The sequence below is a fragment of the Lepisosteus platostomus genome, chromosome 21, assembly GCF_059453375.1.
Source record: "Lepisosteus platostomus isolate fLepPlt1 chromosome 21, fLepPlt1.hap1, whole genome shotgun sequence".
Taxonomy (NCBI): Eukaryota; Metazoa; Chordata; class Actinopteri; order Semionotiformes; family Lepisosteidae; genus Lepisosteus; species Lepisosteus platostomus.
The window spans coordinates 17,271,624-17,290,289 of NC_142631.1; the positions used below are offsets into that span (position 1 = coordinate 17,271,624).

At 42.4% G+C, this 18,666-nt stretch overlaps 1 protein-coding gene and 1 long non-coding RNA gene across 3 annotated transcripts in view; one reads left to right on the forward strand and one right to left on the reverse strand.

Moving 5' to 3' along the window:
• cfap77 (cilia and flagella associated protein 77) overlaps positions 1-18,603 on the forward strand; it is a 39,303-nt gene extending 20,700 nt beyond the window's left edge. The window contains exons 4-7 of one of the 2 annotated variants that reach the window (XM_088614772.1): positions 573-810; positions 7,761-7,866; positions 8,344-8,448; positions 18,344-18,603. In XM_088614772.1, coding sequence (XP_088470898.1) covers positions 573-810; positions 7,761-7,866; positions 8,344-8,448; positions 18,344-18,361 — 467 coding nt within the window. In that variant the 3' untranslated portion in view covers positions 18,362-18,603. Of the gene's footprint in view, positions 1-572; positions 811-7,760; positions 7,867-8,343; positions 8,449-15,226; positions 15,463-18,343 lie in introns of those variants that run through there. The other variant, XM_088614771.1, reaches the window with a different exon arrangement.
• LOC148644128 (uncharacterized) lies at positions 717-18,300 on the reverse strand. Its single transcript, XR_015928841.1, has 3 exons — positions 18,210-18,300; positions 16,892-16,967; positions 717-845 (listed from the first exon to the last, which is right to left on the reverse strand). It is a non-coding gene; the product is annotated as an uncharacterized LOC148644128 (long non-coding RNA).
• Positions 18,604-18,666: the final 63 nt, after the last annotated feature.

Consider the following 18,666-nt stretch of genomic DNA (forward strand, 5'->3'; position numbering starts at 1 on the left):
GATGAACTGTCAGTTCAGGATATCAACCGCTGTTTTTTTTTTTTCTTGTTACAAAAACACCGAGCTCTCTGGAAAACAAGTCAGATCTGGTGTGTTCTGTTCTTGCGAGGCCAGAAAACGAACCGGTATCTATTTTTTTTAGTCTTTTTTGAATTATGATAATTGCGACAAGAATATAAAAACGCCAACCGGTAGCAGCAGTAATGAGACCTAGGAAGCACTGGTCTTGTCAAAGAGAAGCAATAACTGGGAAATGAAGTCATACTTGTTTGGAAAAACTTTCACAACTATTCAAAACTCACTGATAGAGACTGATATTATCGCATCCCACTATATTTACAATTTTTGAAATACGTGTTTTATAATCATATATGAACAATAGAAGTTTTGTTTGTATTATTTTAGTGAGAAGAATACGTATTTGAGGAAATCAAAATTAAGAACAGGTATAGAAAAGGTAAAAACAGAACGGGCAGAGATTGTTGTAAGGTCTGAAGAACGATACTCAAAAACTCTGAGTCTGTGTGCCGCTCAGATGGCTCCAACATTTCTCTGTGCTCCGTTCCTTGCAGCAATGTCCCACTGGGTGACGGTTGTACCCACCTCTCTTCCCGGCTCCAGCTCCCGGAAGATGGGCAAGGACTTCGTGGCACTCAACCGAGAGGCGGTGAAATCGGGCCTGGTGACCGCGCAGGAGCACTACCAGTACCGCGCCACGCACGACATCCCCCGTCGCTCTCCGGCCAGAGAGGGCTCCCGACTGCGGAGACCGCGCGCCCCTCCGGACGTGACCTTCGGCATCTCCACACGGTGAGCAGTCTGACCCCCCTCTCCGGTCTAGCACACTGGTAAAGATTTAAAGCAGGATAGGATCACTTTATCGGCCATGTATAGTTTCTTGCATTGAGAATTTGTCCTTTCGCATACCCCAGCTTGCTCTCCATGAGACACACAGACAGGGAGAGAAGCTGGGGGTCAGAGCGCAGGGTCAGCCATTTATACAGCACCCCTGGAGCAGCTGGGGTTAAGGGCCTTGCTCAGAATTCCTCTGCCGGCCGTGGGATTTGAACTGGTAACCTTTCGGCCACAGGCGCAGATCCTGAGCCACAGAGCCACCAGTGCCCCAGTCCCAGTGATTCCTGCTTTGGGACCTGTGTGTCTGCATCCTATACAGCGCATACTAGAGTATCTGCAAACTGGAATTGAAAACTCATGCTTTCAGCTCATTCCTGGTCTTTCACCAGAAAGTGCTGTGGAACAGAAACTGACTGCTAGCCTCAGAACGGGATGTGTGACGTCTCTTTGAGGCCACTTTCTGGCCTTTGGGGCCCATGGGGTGCTATGCTGGCGTCTTTTCTCCAGCAGAACTGGGGTGGAAAATGTAGTGAGATTGCCTCCCTACTTCAAAGCTAAAATGGACACTGCTTGAAAAAGCCCAGTTTACTCAGGATGAATCCCATTTGACAACTTTGCAACATGCAGGTATCTTGTACGCTGAAAGAAAAATGGGTTTGATTGATTGAGCTTCAGTGAACATCAGTGAACATTTAGTTATGATTTGACAAGGCCACAAAGCTCGTCCTAGACAATAAAGGAGGATTTTGTTGAACTAGGCAAAGTTATTTTGCAATATTGATAAATTATAAACACCTACTGTACATAAACATTTGCTGAAATCAGTTTACATATATTTCTCAAAGGATCAGGTGTTTGAACACCTGGGGAGGGGAGGTGTTATTTTTAGGCCTCTCATAAAAACAAGTCATTAAAATTAGTCTTAAATTAGACTAACATGAATAAACTCTATTTCGTTTCATTTTGTTTCACTTACTGAAGGACTGGCTTTCAACCATACAGAGAAAGAAGAGACACAAATATGAAAGTAATTGCTAATTTGCTCATCCCGTAAAACAATAACATTAGTACTTAGTAAAAATTAATGTTATCATTTTAAATGTTTGGGATCCTCATACATTTTAAAGTGCAGTTAAAGAGCCGTTTTCAGAGTGAGAATAAACACTCATTTGAAGCTCCTGCTAATGTTAGTTTAAGCTGTGTTTTTGTTAGAGGCAGACATTGTTCGTTTTCATTAACACTGGCTTTCAGGAACCTGACAGGGAGATTCAACAAAGTGCCATCTAAGAGCTTTTAATCTTCTGCGCCTTGTAAGCAAAGAAATTCCAATCACACTCAAAATCAATTCTAAATCCCAGTAAATGGAGGTTAAATGCATACTTATATCAGACAATTAGCAACCCCGCAGTAATTCTTAAATAAAATTACTTAACTGAAAAAAGAGGCTCAATTTCCTCAGACACATTATTGTCTATTTCCATTAACAATCATTTGCTTGTTTTCTCTTTTTGCCATTAGGCTTGCCTTTTATGTATCTGAATTTCAGTGCAGTGCTTTTAATTTTTTTTTAGGCTCACGTTTTTCCACTGCAGGATCTTACTACTACTACCACTGTCTTAATTAGGTCATGAAAAGTTCAGACACACAGACGTGAAGCAATGATTTTTGTGACAGGCAGACATCATTTAATCGCGCGCCTAGTCCTGACGACTGCACAAAACCACACCTGTTACTGCCCGAGACTGCCCTGATAGAATGAAAGGATTTTAAAAGCACTTGCCTACTATCTTCTGACCATCCATCCTTTTTCTGACCACTTCGTTCAATTTAGTGCCACAGGGGAGCCAGAATCGATCCCAGCAGGCAACAGGTGCAAGGCGGGGTTCACTCTGGACGGGACGCCAGTCCATCACAGGGCAAACAGACACAAACACAGACACGTACACACTCACAGAATTTTCCCAGAATCCAATTGACCTACCAGCGTTTCTTTGGACTGTGGGAGGAAACCCACACAACACAGGGGGAGCATACTAACTCCGTGCAGACAGCAGCTCAGGTCCTAAATTTAACCCAGGGCCAGGTGCTGTGAGACAGCAATGCTCACCACTGCGCCATCATGCTGCCCATCTACCGAACATTTTATTAACACCTTTAGTGAGTTCTTTTAAAAATACACTTCACACAATTCTCTGACAAGAGTAAAACAAGACCAATATGTGTAAATGTAACATAAATAGCCATCTTAGGGTAACTTTTTAAATTACTGTCTCAATAATATTTTAAATGAGAGATATTATTTAAAATGAGAGCGTACTACAGCTATTCTATAACAGAGGTAAGGATTTATTTTAAAAACAGGAGGTTGGTATTGAGTCCATAAATAATTATGAATAAATGTCATTAAGAAATATATAGCATTTAGAAAATGATATGTATTGTTTTAGTTTATATCAATTTCTTTGAACACAGCAGGACAGAGGATGCAAGAAAGGACTTCACTAATTCAGCAGATTATATAAGCAGAACATTGTAAATATTTGCTCCAATTTTTAAAATATTTTAACAGTTCCACAGATACCAAAAAATTAATCCATACTTAATTATAAATAATATAGATTAATATAGACTAAAAACATTTCTTGAATTCATTTCATTGATACATCTGTAATACTATTCAAATGTGAGATGACTGTATTTCTGAGAGCTCTGAGTAATGTTCATATATTTCTAGACAAATTTCTGCAGAGACATTGTCTTTATACCGGCTTAACTTGCCCGGAAATTCGGTAGGGACACATAACTTATACTGTACATTGTCTCAGAAATTTTAAACCTGAACTATCTTTGCAGATCGTAATAAATACCTCCCTACCTTTCTTTCGTACTACAATATATATATTCAGTATATTACATCTTCCTGTCCTACTCTGATTGAAATACAGTTTACTAAACTCAAGCATTCTCCTCACTCACAGGTGAAAGGTATGATAGTAGAGCAAAAAAAAAAAAGTCTTCCTCGCATGAAGGGAAACAGCTGAGAGACAGGTGGAAGAGGGAAACCGATTAATCATTGGGCTCTTCAGTGAGCTAGACAGTTAAGAGGTTTTGCTTTCATCAGAAATTCATCACTGTTACACAAGAGCATAAAGACAGGGTTTTTTTTCCTTACTTTCCTTCTTTTTTTTCCCCTTGTAAGCACTGACACTGTAAAAATGGAACTGAATTATTTAGCTAATAACGCCCCTGTGTGCGGTGCGCAATTGCTCTGTGCTCTCTGTTTTTCTTTCCCCTGTCTTTTCCTCTTCTCTCTCTTGCTCCCTCTCCCTGTCTCTGGCTCTGTTCCTCTGTCAGGCACAGATTTATTCTGTTCCTGACGCCTGCAGAGTGGGGAATGTGAGAGTGTGCAGGGGAGGGGTCAGGAGAAAGGAGGTGAGTGTACAGTAAAAGATAAGATCATGGCTCCCCAGGGTCTTGTTTGGCCCTGTACCTTATCCATCAAACGCTGGTTCCTAGTGCCAAGGTCAACTCTAATGAGCATGTGCTGGGGTCTTACTCAGAACCCCTCCGCTTCTCCCCCCCTCCACACACAAACACACGTGCAGGCTTTCATCCCGTTACCCAATGGCGGGTCTGGGATTTGTATGCATTCCTTACCCTGCCTCCTACGAAAAAGGAAGTTTGTGACAGAGGGAGCATTTTGAGGAATTGCACCTGAAACACATCTGTTCAACAAGGCCTTGGTCTACAAACCTTTAAAATGAAGGAATAAAATATTTGTGCAAAGTCAGGAACACACGTTTTCTCACTAACGGTTGTTTTGTTTTGTTTTTTTCTCCCCCCGTCTTGCAGAGTAATGCAGTAGAAATTGCACCTTTTTTTTTCAGCTGTGCTGGATCTTGACAAATTTATATGTTAGCATTGAAAAGACTGTCAAGCCAGTAAAATGAAAGGAACGGTGCGCTGTGATCGTCTGGTGCCAGTATTTGATCCTCGTGCTTCTAAAGGCCCTGTTTAACCAGCCTAAGTTTTGTCTTTGACCCCTATCCCCTCGGCTGCCCGTGTTAAATGTGTGGCCTTAATATCCTAATAAAACTGCTCTGCATTTTTCATTTATATTCTGTGTAATTAGAAATATCAATAAAATTACCTTAAACTTCAACTAAAAATAAAGCTGAAATTTTACTTAACATCACGGCCACTGACTCTTTTGCTTTATCAAGCAGAGTTTATGGGTAACACTAATTACTAGAGCCTGTTTAACTAGCATTTGAGCCCTGCAGATTACTAACTGATATATTTGCGTAAGGTTCCTCATTTATTTTCTCCAGGTGTTAAAAATCTCAGACAGTATTCTTTTCAACAGAAAAGAGATGTGTATGCAATAAACACTACTGTGGTATTTTAAGAAATAATGGTTAATAATGATAGAAAAGCACCCTATACTCAGAGGGCAATGAATGTGTTTTGCTTCATTGTGATCTACTGAAGATGCATTGAAAGCTAATTGCATTTTAAAGGGGGTTATGCTGTATTAGAATAAACACTGAAAACTCAGAACAGAATGTATAGGCTTAGGTGATGTAGGCTTAGTATAATTATAAATCTGTCTAAAAGCGGTCAGATTTGTTAGTGTCTTGCAGTTGGTTTTCCTATTCCCACCTGGCTGAGGCTGAGCTCACATGAATAAGTGTGGGGACAGGCACTGTATAACAATGCCGGTCCACTCCGCCGGAGTGTTATTACAGAGAACCCGGCTGAGAGCTTTTCTCTTCTCAAGCTGAAAATGAAGACGTTGGTGAGAGGTAGTCCCAAGGTCAACAGAGGTGGCCCTGTGGACCGGGGCGACAGAACCAAGGTGTCGAGGACTGGGGCAGACGCTGGCCGGCACCAAGCAGTGGTCTTGACGTTTCCAGTGCCCGCCCACAGAGGGCAATTGGATCATTTTTAGCAGCCTGTCCAAACTCATTAAGGTTTAGCTTGCGTGGAGTGGAGGGTACGCTATGGCATGTGGTGCCTACTAATTAAGCAATAAAAGTCACTGCAGGGGTGGCCAAGCTCGAAACCCTGCGCGTCAGTGACGGCACAAGTGATAATTGAGATGTTCCAGCCCCACATATTACCTACATATTGCACTGATTACCAACTGAGGGAATACATCATCGCTCTGAACCCAGCTCTCATCTCTGGGCCCCTCCGCTCTCGTCAGGAGAACTAGAAGACACTGACAGATCGACTTGCATTTGGAAAGAGGAGAATATTCCTCCGCTACATACCAGACTTTTTTAACTTGTTAGTTTTTCCTGTATTTTTTATGCTGCAGCCTCTTAAAACTAGCGACTTATCACCTTATTATTTTACTGTTTTTTATTCCTTTTTTGTGAAGAGATGTTGCATTTTTCTTTCTTTGCTATGTTTCATTCGATTGGGGGAAAAACTTAAACATGTAGCAAATACTGCCACCTGAATTTAGGCAACAGAGAAAAACGAACAGCAAAAAACAAAAATGTGCACATATTTTAGTGACTTCTTGTTAATCTCAAAAACCCAAACTAAAAACATCAACATATTCTTCGTTTTTTTCTTCTTGCTGATATTTGCCTTGCTGTATCACCAGTGTTTTCCAGTCCTGTCCGTTACTTCACAGAAGCAGGAAAAGTCAAGTCTGTGAGACAATCACAGCTCTCTCGCTCCTGTGCTAAAATTAGAAAAAAATTAAAATAGCACTAATTGATTCCTGGAAGATCTGCATGTACAGTATTAGATCAGACTACCTGACCAGACTCCCAATTACCACCTATATTGATAATTATTTTCCCCTATTACTTGGAAATCTGCTTTTGATAAGCGTCTGTTTTTGCCCTCTGCTTGGTGTGGAAAAACTAAGGTCGAAATCGCTGCCGGATTCCATCCTTCTCGCTCCTTTCATGAATTTGAAGATCTCAGTCTCCCCGCTCCTGAAACATTGCCTCCTATGGCTAAAAAGGACTTGGTTCTTTCATTCTTTTATCATGCCTCCTATACTTCACCAAAGGAATAAGTCTAGTAGCCTTTCTTTGAACCTTCTCCAAGGTACCCAAGATCCTTCTTGTGATGTGGTCACTGGGATTGCACATTTTAGACAAGGAAAACTAGGGCATTTACAAATTCACCACACCTCTCGGCTGGCATTGTACGCTCTTAAATAAATACCCAAGCATCCTCTTTGACTTGTTAATGGATTCTCCATGAGGCCTTAATGACAGTGAAAAATCCACTGCAAGGTCTAACTCCTTTTCCCACAGGACATTATTCAGTTATGCATTACACATTCCATACATATAACCCCTATTTCTATTCCCAACATACAACACTTTGCATTTACTGTTGGTTACTTGCCATGTATCACCAATGCCTGTATCACATATATACAGTATATATATTATATATATCTGGTTGGAGTTTAACAGCAGCCTCAAGGTAAATCAGTGATTTTTTTTTCTGTCTCAAGAATGTTTGCATATTTAACAAGTTTATATCTTGTTACTTTGCATACATAACCAGGGACACAGGGCCCAGAAGGAGCATCCTCAAGGCTCTGTCCTGTATTAAACAGCCCGTATTAAAGTTCTAACTTAACATTTTTAAGATACATTCAATTACGTCTTCTGAAAATCGAAGCACATCTTATGAGGTGAACTTCTTGTACATCATTGGCGGTTTGTCGACATTTTCCGCCTTCAGGTGACTGAGATGCATATGCTGAATGTAAAGATAAAAGAGGCTGTGAATAGTGACTGCCCTGGCAAAAGACACCTTTTAGGAGGTGGGTCTTACCTGGATCGTTGATAACCCGCAGACCCTCTGTGCTCGCAGTGTTTCTTTCACATGCGTCTGATCGCCCCCCTTGTCTGGCTCTCCCTCAGCCCCTCCACTCCCATTTTTGAGCTGCTGGAACACCGGTACGCCCAGCGCTGGCTGGAGGAGCAGCAGTCTGCGGAGCGGGCCAAACTGGCGTCTCGGCAAAAGAAGGTAACAAAGTGAGGAGCGAGCGAGGGAGCGCGTAGCGCTGATAGTGCGGCACAGACTACAATCCAGCACATCCACAACACCGTGCTGCAACATCGGGGCTCCTGCTCACACCTCCTCTAGTACAATGCACAATAAGCACAAAGGAAAATGACAATCAGGAAAATGTCAATCACTTTCACTTTCACTCAGTTTGTGTACCATACCGTTCCATTACAAAACGTGACATACCCTTAGAGAAACTTCACTTCAGCTCCAGGTACCCCACCTGCCTGATATCCTATTGGTTAATCAATAACTCCTAATATTATCCTTCAAATTATGGAGGCAGTCCATTAAATAATGCAACATTTATCTCCTAATCACTGAGATGTAAAAACTGTCTTTGCCACAGCTGGATGCGGTGAAAAGGTCAATTTATATGAAAAAAGACAACGCCAACACAGTGTGTTAGTACACCCTGTTCTGTATGTATCGCAGCAGGCTCAGCTGGGGAAGATTTACGAGACACGGACATCCCTTCTGCGCCAAAGCCAGCCCAGTGTGGAGTTTACCTCCCTCTGGAAACTGCCCCGGTTCCAAAAGGTAACAACCTCCACCCTACACTTCCATTCTGCTTGTGAGTACGGGACTTGCACCATCCCAGCAGTCATTAGTTTCCTCAGCTACTGTTGTACTGTTAAAGCCTAGCAAAAGACCCATGGCCTATTAAGTAGCCCAAAGCAGGATTGGCAAGTGTATTAAACTCAAGCATGCAGACGGATTCAGTTTTCTTTTAAAAAAGAGGTTAAAAACCTGGTAGGTACAGCTCCTATGTCCTACAGAAGCTGCATGATTCCATCATACACTTGTTTCATACTTGGTCTTAAATATAAAAAGCTGATATGAACGCAGATATTTTTAGGTAAAGGAGAAGTTTCATTTTCTTCCAATGCCTTTGCAGTCCACTCTAGACTGAAAGTTTAAGTGCCGATGCCTTGTGTCCTTCCTGAGTCAGGTGCCTCTCCAGTAATTTATTGGTGTCAGGTTCGTCCCCACCCTGTCAGAGCCCTGCGGTGTGGGGAAGGCCTGGCGCTGTCCAACAGCTTGTGTGGGTCTCCCCCTGGCAGCTGGAGGGGACCTGCCCCTCTTCCCGGCCTGCTCAGAGTTCATCCACTCATGCTGCCCTGTACAGGAACAGTGTGGGCTTGAGTGGGCATCTGTGAGGGGGGTAACATTGAACTCCAACCCCTTGGAAACCCCTGTTCTGCTTCTCCTTGATATCCAGTTGCCTCGATCCCTTTTATTCTTGATCTACTGTATCAAGTGTGTTCAGAATGGGGGCTTCACAGGCTTGTCTTTCACCACTGAATAAATTCCCCATAACTTTAAGTCTGCACATATCCTATTTATAGTGGTCCAGTCTTTCATAGAAAGCCACAGGAAATATTTGCCAAAACTAAAAGGGTTTTGAATCTGTCACCGATCACTGAGTGTCCTTTTAGTTTAGTCAATTTTAGTTTTTCTGTAATCAGGGAAGAAAAATTAGGATCAGTGTTTAAAACCGAGTGTTAGTTCCAGACAATAAATGCTATTTAAATAATGAGTTTTTTGTTAGGATCAAACAAGAAAAAAAAGAGGCTTAAACATTGGTGGTTTCCGTGACCTTAAATTATTACAAAACTGATAATTCTCATGTCATACTGAGCCTTTTACTTTTTAAAGCATTGATTTTAACAATGAAAGTAGATTATCACAGACTGATTACAAACAATAGCATCACAGAACTCAGAAATAACTGTTAGTCCTTGTATTAAAGTGGCCATATTCATTTCAGTGTTCCAGAAATTTACTTTTATTCCTCTAGACAGCATGGAGCTAATGACACACGGAGTAACAGGCTTTGTGAATTCCAGCCCTTCAGATAGTGTGTTACGTCTGCCTACTTACTAACCTATCAATCTCTCTGTCTGGATGTTGCTTTATTCACACAGAGTCAAGCAGTGTCACTGCAGTGGTTTCTCATTACTATGACATATCGGTCCATTAAAAGCAACGCTGCTTAAAGACCTGAGCAAACTGATCCGTGACTCGCAAATTAAAAGTTTCCTTTCCACTGAACAATCAATACCGCTGTAAGGGAGAGTGCTGGTTAGCTTAAATTTGAGATAGGTGCATACTGGAAAGGACGAATGGAACTGGATGGGCAGGGAAGAGGCTAGCTTAAAGACACTTAATTCTAGGTGCCGCAAAGCGGTTCTTCTTCATGAAATTTTGATGGATGGCCTGAGCCGATCGCTGCCCCCCCTCCCCCCACCGCCCCTTCTCCTTCTAAGCAGATGTCTTTGGTGAACTCTGTCAGAAATAATAAAACACCGGTTTTAGATGCGCAAGGATGAGAGAGGGGAAGAGAGTGAGGAGTGATAGCTGGGAGCCTGATGTTTCACACGCAGGAACCCAGGCTCTCGAGAGCTTGTCTGAGAGAGGAGACACTTCTACAGCCCGAGATAATGGGGCTCGCAGGAGCAGGACAGTGCGCTCAGAGCCATGCAGTGGCAAAGGACCAGATAGGCAGAGGTTTAATTTTGTAGACTGAGCCATATTTCTTACTTTCTGTAAGTAAGAATTCCATTGTACCAGTACCGGTTACATATGGCAATAAAGTTCAAGTTCAAGTTCATATTCTAACACATGGGTGGCCAGCCCTACGTTTAGCGCAGGGGGGGGAACTGGGCCGCATTCTAACGTATAGAAATACGCGGTCAAAAAATACTGTCGCCCTGTACCTAAAAATAGATTCATTCAGTCATTTATTAACTGTAAGAAATATTAACTGTACTTATCTGCTACCGATACATTTAATGATTAGTTTAACGGTCAACCATCCCATTAAGTGGTGGCCAAAACCTTCTGTGGAATTAACAGATTTATGATATTCCCCAATATATATATCTATTTATGTACAGGGGCCTCCGGACCACTGTTGCCAAGTATGTTGCTTGACTAGTTGGTAGCTGCTCAGATATGAATTCCTTCTATATGCAATTGTACACATACAACAAGCATGCTTACTAGACAGAGTTGTGTGGTCATTGATCTCCTGGGTAACTGCATTTAGGCTAGTCATCAGGTTTGTCTGGATTTCACTGAATGCATCACCATTCACCTGACCCAGTACTTCATCATTGCTGGCCTGGCCTGTTTGTGTTTCACACGATGTGTCCCATGGTCTTATAGCTCTATGTGGTAATTGCTGCACTGGGCTTTGGGAACTATAGAGCTCTGGGATCTTAAGGACAGTTCAAGTGCAGTATGGCCACTGCCCATTCTACACTGAAACACTGTAAACTGATGCACACACCTTGCCTGCAAGAACGGGATCTACAAGGTTACAGGTTATATATTTACAGAGACAAACTGTAAGCATTAGCACCCTTTAAGGAAAACAGGTTGCCCACCTGGATCTGATCATAACTGCTCAAACAGACCCGGATTATAACTCCTGCAGGCCCCGCTGTCGGGACCCGACACCAGATTTCCCGGATCTCAACCCTTTGAAAACGTTGCACCACCCAGGCCTTCCTGGTGGAGTGACTGGCGTGTGGGAGTGGGGAGGTGGATGTGCACGCTGGAAGTGATGATTTCTTTCACATTTCCTTCCCAAAACCCCCCCTTACCCCTTGCTTCCATCTCTTCCCCACCCACCCCCTGGCCAGCACAAGCCTCCAATTAAATCAAAAATGGTTTGTTTTTATTGGTCTTTTACGCTGACAAGTGGGCTATCATCCTGACGGCTCTACCTGTCAGTGAGCCGGCGAAAATCCTCGGTTGACAATGCCCAACGCTTCCAATTAGGAGAGAATCAGGCTCCTGGTGCGCTAACGATCTTACCTCCCTCCCCCAAGGCCCCCCTCTGTCTTCCCCTCTCGCTTTTTCTTTTCCCTTAATTTTTTTCTTCTTCTTTTTTTGTGTGTGTATCTCCACTGCAAATTACCGACACAAAACGGGGTGGCGTTTGGCTGCTGAGGACTGCCGTCCAGGCCTGTCAGCTCTAATGAGCCGATGAAGGTTTATTTTTGCGGCAAGCATGTGCTAAATTCTTTCTTGTATGACAGCTGACTGTGAAAGGCGAGTGTTAACCTTATAAAAGATTTAGCAATTCTCATTATTTTCTGTCAAGTATCATTTCTGATGGCTTTGGGTTAGACATTTGCATCCCTGACTTTTTCTGAGCGCGCCCGTTCCATTTGTTTGTTTGTTGTGTGTCGTCTTTTCCTTTCCCTTTTCTCTCTTTCTTTAAATGCATGTATTTTTTTCTGTATTTCAAAGAGATATCTAGATGCCAAAATTGTTCCAAAGGCGACATGCTTTTTTACAAAACAAAAAAAAATCCATAACAAACAAACAAAAAAATATATAAATAAAATAAACAAGCAAAATTTCTTTGTGTTTTTCCCGGGGTGGGGGTGAGTGAGCTGATAGGAGCAATTTCTCGCTCTTTGAAGCATCTTGCAAGCAGTTTGCAACATGTTAAATATTAAAAAAAGTAAAGGGAACACAGAAGAGAGTGAGTGACAGAGTTTTCCGTTGGTTAGAACTTTTATACATATTTATAAATTTATTTTGTCATAAACACCAATTTTTATGTTTTGGAGACAAGCTTCCTTCTAAGCTGTCACGTCAAATCTGATGCCTGTTGTAGAGGCAGAATCTTGAAGAAACTGATCGATTGAGAAATAGTTCACACAGCACCCCAACAGTCCCCCTGTCCATTCACTCTCGTTCCCTCTCGCGCGCGAAGGACACCAGCGCCTCCTGCGGGTGGACACGCTGTGCTCGGCAGAGGATACTGAGCCAGCAGGGGCAGGAGGGGCACAGCAAAGCAAACTAACGTAATCAGGCCGAAGATAAAAACAAAAAATAGATTTTTTTTTTTACGATTGTTTTTTACATTTCAGACTACGTGCTGTACTGTACAGTTAGTTCAACCACTGGTGTAATGAGAAGTAGCTGTGGATGCTGGTGCACCACTGGCTGGGCCGGCCAGTGGCACTGGCCCGAGCGCAGACGGACCCCTTTTGCTCTTGGTAGCCATGCTGTGCTTTTTTTGAAGCCTCGCGTGCGTTTACATTCACTACTTTCGGAGGAGCAGGAAAATGAGGGAAACATCTTGCAAAAGAACGCTGCTCGATATGCGTTTCATTGTCATTACAAGAAAACCTATAACATCAAATATTCATCATCTCACCAAGCAATTGATTGTGTAATTACTCCAACATTTCCTGGATAAAGAAAATTATGAAGTAATTATTATTAACCATTAATTGATTTCCATCTATTATTGATTAGACCGGTGAATTTTGTGTTGTAACTTTAAAAATAATTTACAACTGTTTACATATTTCTGCTGAGACTTTTACTTAATCTTTAATCTAAAAAAAGCTAGAAGTTGACTTTTCAGTCTGAGTCACAGTCAAAAAACTCGCAATTGCTCTACATTCCTGTTTGTTTTTAAAATAGCACCTGTTCTTAAACACTTCCTAAATTATTTTGCAATTGAAAAACTTTAGTACTTAGTTTATTTTGACGTGTATGATTTTCAAAAATAATTTTGATACAGACAAAATAAGATAAATCAATGTTTCCTAGGCAAATAAATGCTTGTTCTACAGGAATATACTATTAAAGCTCAAAGGTTATTAGTGAATACCAAAAACACTTGCTCTTTAACTCTGTATGACTCAAACTAAATATACTCCTTACATCATCCCTCATCAGTTTTTGTGATTCACCAATTTACATCCCTAAAAATCACGCCACTCAGACCACATATAGAATATATTCTATCAATTTAGCACTGCAGTTATAAAGAGAACATGGTACAGCTGTATACTGCTGTACACAGAGTGTGCGAACTGACCCTTTCAAAATCACAACCCTGTACTGTGACTATTAGTTCACATAGCTGCCAGTCTCTTCAGATATTCATTTTACTTCACAGTCTCTTAGCTGATATTTTGCATAAGACAGAACATTATTTGCCACTGCTGTTCGACTTCCTCAGTATTTGCAAAGGGTGTGCAGATGTTTTGTCCATGTCTGTGTGTGCTCCTGTAATGATCAGGAGCCGTCAATCAGGCCTGTGCTGAACCAGCGCAGTTGCCTTGAACATTTCCAGCAGGTCTTCAGTCGAGGGCTCAGGTGAGATGTGACACACAGCTTGGGCAACTCCTGTGCTCTGTCTTCAACTAATTCATCAGCAGCCTGACTGTTCACATCGCTGGCACACAATCATTTAAACACAACTCTTAATAAGGCAGTTGTCAGACCAAGACTGGCTTTTAGGGCAAACCGATCTCCAGACTCCTGCTTCCTACATGTTATATTGACCATAAATTAGTGCAGAAACAACTGTGTATGTAAAAAGTCTGCCTCGTTGTTCAGTGTAGGCTTGAATTCAACACAATACACCACTTCCTTTTTTTTTGTTGTTGGGACACATCTGCAAGGCAATTATACTACTGTCAGGTCATATTATAATATATAAGCAACTATACACCATACTAAATGTGACATTCTCTGTATATTTTAATCACAATGGATTAAATAATGGAATTTAGTTATTGAATAATAATAGGATGTTTATTTCAATCAATCAGTATGAACCTGAAGTGAACAAGGAATTAAACCAAAGGCCCACTCATACCATCTAATGCATTTTTCAGCTATGAGCACCAGACTCTGCTTTACAATAGTAGAGTTTTTGTGCACTACAGTTATTAATGATTATTTTATCTTCTACACAATTTTTTGTCCTGTCTGATGCAGCTCTAGAAATGTATTCTGGCTGTCCTAGATCACATTAAAACAGTACCGTATGAGGAGGGTGGTGTGAATGAGATTTCAGCAATGCCATCCTGGTAGTCCGAGGTGTGCCAAACTCACCCCTCGATAAGGAGTAAAGACACGGTCCTTATCACTTGCGCGTAAGCCAAAATCTTAAGTACTGCTGCTACAGTAGCTAACACATACCCCTCTCTACCCAGAGTAAAGGAAATATCCACACTATATATATATCTCCACGCAGTTTCTAACCAGTTCGGTCAATTCAGGGTCGCGGGGGGGAGCTGGAGCCTATCTCAGCAAGCTTTGGGTGCAAGGCAGGGTGCACCCTGGGTGGGGCGTCAGTGTGTGCATAACGCAGTCCATCCAGAGGACTGCAGTCCAGTATGGACAGGTCACTGCAAGTGCCCGACGCTCCTCGGGCTCGCAGATGACCCTGTGTATTTCTGTTCCCAGCCCGGGGCCGTCTGGGGTCACGGTCCCACGGCGTCGTGCCGCGTTAGTGGAAACGAGGGCCAGCTTCGGTCTCTTCTCCCCGCAGGTGGGGCCTCACCTGGACACATTCCAGGAGCCCGAGTCACGGCGGAGAGCGCACGGCTCCGACCCGGCGGCCCGGCGGGGCCATCTGGGCCACGGCACACACGGCACCGGCTAGCCGGCGGGCCCGGGAGCGCAGAGGAGGTGTCCCACACACGTTTCCCCATACACTTCATTCCTGATCATTTCACTGAGTTTCTTCCAATGACAAAATCTAATAAAAATTACATTTGCAGGTTATTAGTCTTGATTTATTATTAAATCCCAACATTCAGGCTGCAGCTGATTTTCACCGCGTGCGCGTAGATGGTGGTGATTTATTATGAACACATGTTCTGTGACAGTAAGAATTTTACACAGGTTGGGGTAGCTGCAGTGCACTGGAGTAATCTTATTTTTTGCTGTTCCATTATCTCCACTTCATTTAAACCTTTGTTTATATAAAGATGAATTATTTCAGGTTAATAATGACACTGCAGTATTTCTAAAATATTCTGTACATTGTGCTTATAATGCATCATCTTTTAAATCGCTTACATAATAAAATACCAACTCATTGCATGCAGCACCAATGTGAGAAACGGAGCAGGGAGACCTCTGTTGAACAGTCACACCTGCCCCCTCTCTGTGAATATGCATTCCTGAGCACAGCTTTACTGCCACATTATAAGGAGGTAAAGACTAAGGACCTGCATCAGCTTTGGAGCAACAACATTATAACACACTGATCCCTGTACAGCATCACAGTAAATTCAAGTCAGGTGACAACGGCTGCGCCTGTCCTCAGGTAACACTATTAGCGACACACTTTAAAGGGTACTGGCTGCCAAACACTGGAATAAACACCAACAGAAGGCAAACACGATGAATTTGGAATAGAAATACGCACCATAAGGCAGGGCTGACCAGGCAAAACTTCAGCTTCATGTTTAAAAATCAAGATGACTTATTGTCAGGGAAGAGACTTTTTATAAGGTTTCTGTGCCAATGGTGCGGTTTTCTATAGTATATATAGCATGTTAAGCTTTTTTAACACACTGTAGCTTTCATTTTAACATCTTTGATAGATTTTTGGAGTAAAAGGCCGTTTCCCTTTATTATTATATGTCCTTTTAGTTAAACCAAGGCAATTATCTGTTACTTTATTTATAATATCAATCGTTTTGCTTAGTGTTACTTTGTTTTCTAGTAGATTCTTGATAAAAATACCGATACCAAACATTTTAAAGTAACCCTGACGACCATAACTACTAGAAAATCTCATTATAATAAATTAGCATCTTTCCATCGTTCATGAATGTCAGCCTTAATTTTATCTTATTTTAAATGTATGCATTTAGTTCATAAAACGGAAAAGTGGAATATTTTAGCATATGGTTATGTGGTTTAATTTTAGAAACAACATTTTCTTGTAAAAAGCTCAACTCATTAAATAAGGGTTACAGATAGGCATTTAAAAAAAATAGACGACTGGCTGCGTAATATTCCACATAAGTCTATATAGCTGGGATAAACGATATGGTCGGAACGCAGATACGGATTAGGTCATCATAATTTCTTATCGAAGTCCAGCGCAATAGGGTGGTTTCTGCTGTCCCCACGCCCCCGCCCCGTGTGACAGCTTGCAGCCAGGCTGGGTTCCCCTGGGAGCGGGCGGCGCCGCACTCACCTGCCGGTGTGTCTGCGCAGGGCGAGCGCCTCCAATCTGGTCCTGACGCGGGGGTCCGATTGTCGGGGTCCGGGGGCTGGAACGGAGCAGGAAAACAAAATAAAGACTTCGAGGTGTCCGCGGTGGGAACAATGAAGTTTTACGCTGTGAGATCTGTTCATTAAATGCTTTCGTGTTAGGTGAGGTTATTGCGAATTTACATTTAAAAGCGTCGACATTAGTCTTAACTAACAGGCTAAACGGTGGAACGGTGAGGGTCTTACTACCGCAAGCTGCTCCCCGCATAGAGAGAGAGCAATTTGCCTTTATTTGGGGCAAAATAGTTTTGCAGCTACGATGCTGAAGGTAAGGGAATTATTGCAAGATCTCCTTCTGGAACTTTTCGATCACGTTATTGAACGTGTCTGGTTTTCGGCTATGTCTTCATAACGAAGGAAAAATGCAGAAGCTGAAACACGCATTGATGTCGTTTCGTTAAATCAAAAATAATTATAGATCGCATGCTAAATTAAAATTACATCAAAAGTATTACCAGTAAAGCACACTGAGCTCAGTAACAGGAGCCTGACTACTGTCTCTTACATTTCAATTAAATAGTAATAACAAAAAAAATATTTTTACTGTTCATCTTTCACCTAGATGCTTTTGGGAGTTTTTTCTTCATATTTTTAAATGTACTGTTTAGCCTTCACGTCTTATTTGATTTAACCCAAGACGTGGCTGTACAATACAGCGTTATCCTTTGCACGGTCGTCGGTGGATCTTAAACAACCCAGGAAAAAAAAAAAAGCATAAGACATAAACTGATAGAGCGCAGGATAAAGCATCCATAATAAACATTGCACAGTAAAACAGCGGCCGTTAGTAAAAATCGTTCTAAGACCTCTGAGGTAAGACTGGAAGCGACCCTCGATCTAACTGCCCTGTCAAGTTTCTAAAATAAATACCGCAGGCAGACAGGGGTGGGAGAGACTCACCCCCTCCAGATAATAACCCTATTATAAGCTTCATCAATGATGTAATGAAAGCAAACAGTGTGAAAATTGCCTGTAAACAGTTGGATCTGGGTCTCCTAATTAATTCAGTGTCTCTTTTAATCAAAGTGAGGAGGGGAGGGGGTGCAGTCGAGTTTCCTCCTCCTCGCGAGCGAGTCATCACCCAAAAAAGCCCCTCCAGCCAATGGGAGCAGATCGCTGGGGACGCACGTGGACGGGACACCTTTAAAACCGAGCTCCTGAGTGTGACACAAGTTCATTTTTTAGGAAAAGTGTCGCCGGGAAGCATTAGTTCCCCGATGTGTGTGTTTAACCCGTTTTACCTCTGGCTACTCGCTTTTTCCTCTCTTTCCTCTCCTCCGCCTCGCCTTCCCGTGACGGGCGCAGAATGCCTCCCCTCGCTCCGCGCTCGCCCGGGCCGCTGCGACAGCTACCTTTGATCTGATTAATTTTTCAGCGATCCGCCGCTTCCTGAATTCCCACTGACTTGACCCGCCGGCGCCTGTCCGTGGTGCTGAAACCGGCAGCGCCTGGCAGCCCGAGTGAGACCGCGCCGCTCCCTTCCAGACACGTTCCAGCTTCCAGTAGCCATTAAAAGCCGGAAAAAAAGAAGAAACAAACTCTTTTTTTGTTATTGTTGTTGTTGTTGTTGTTGCTGCTGCCTCCGAGTAACCTTGCTCTGGGATTGAAATAAAAAAATCAATTACAACTGAAAAACGTTTCCAAGCTCTATCGATTTTTAAATAATACTTAAACAAGTGTTAAACGCAGCATTGATTT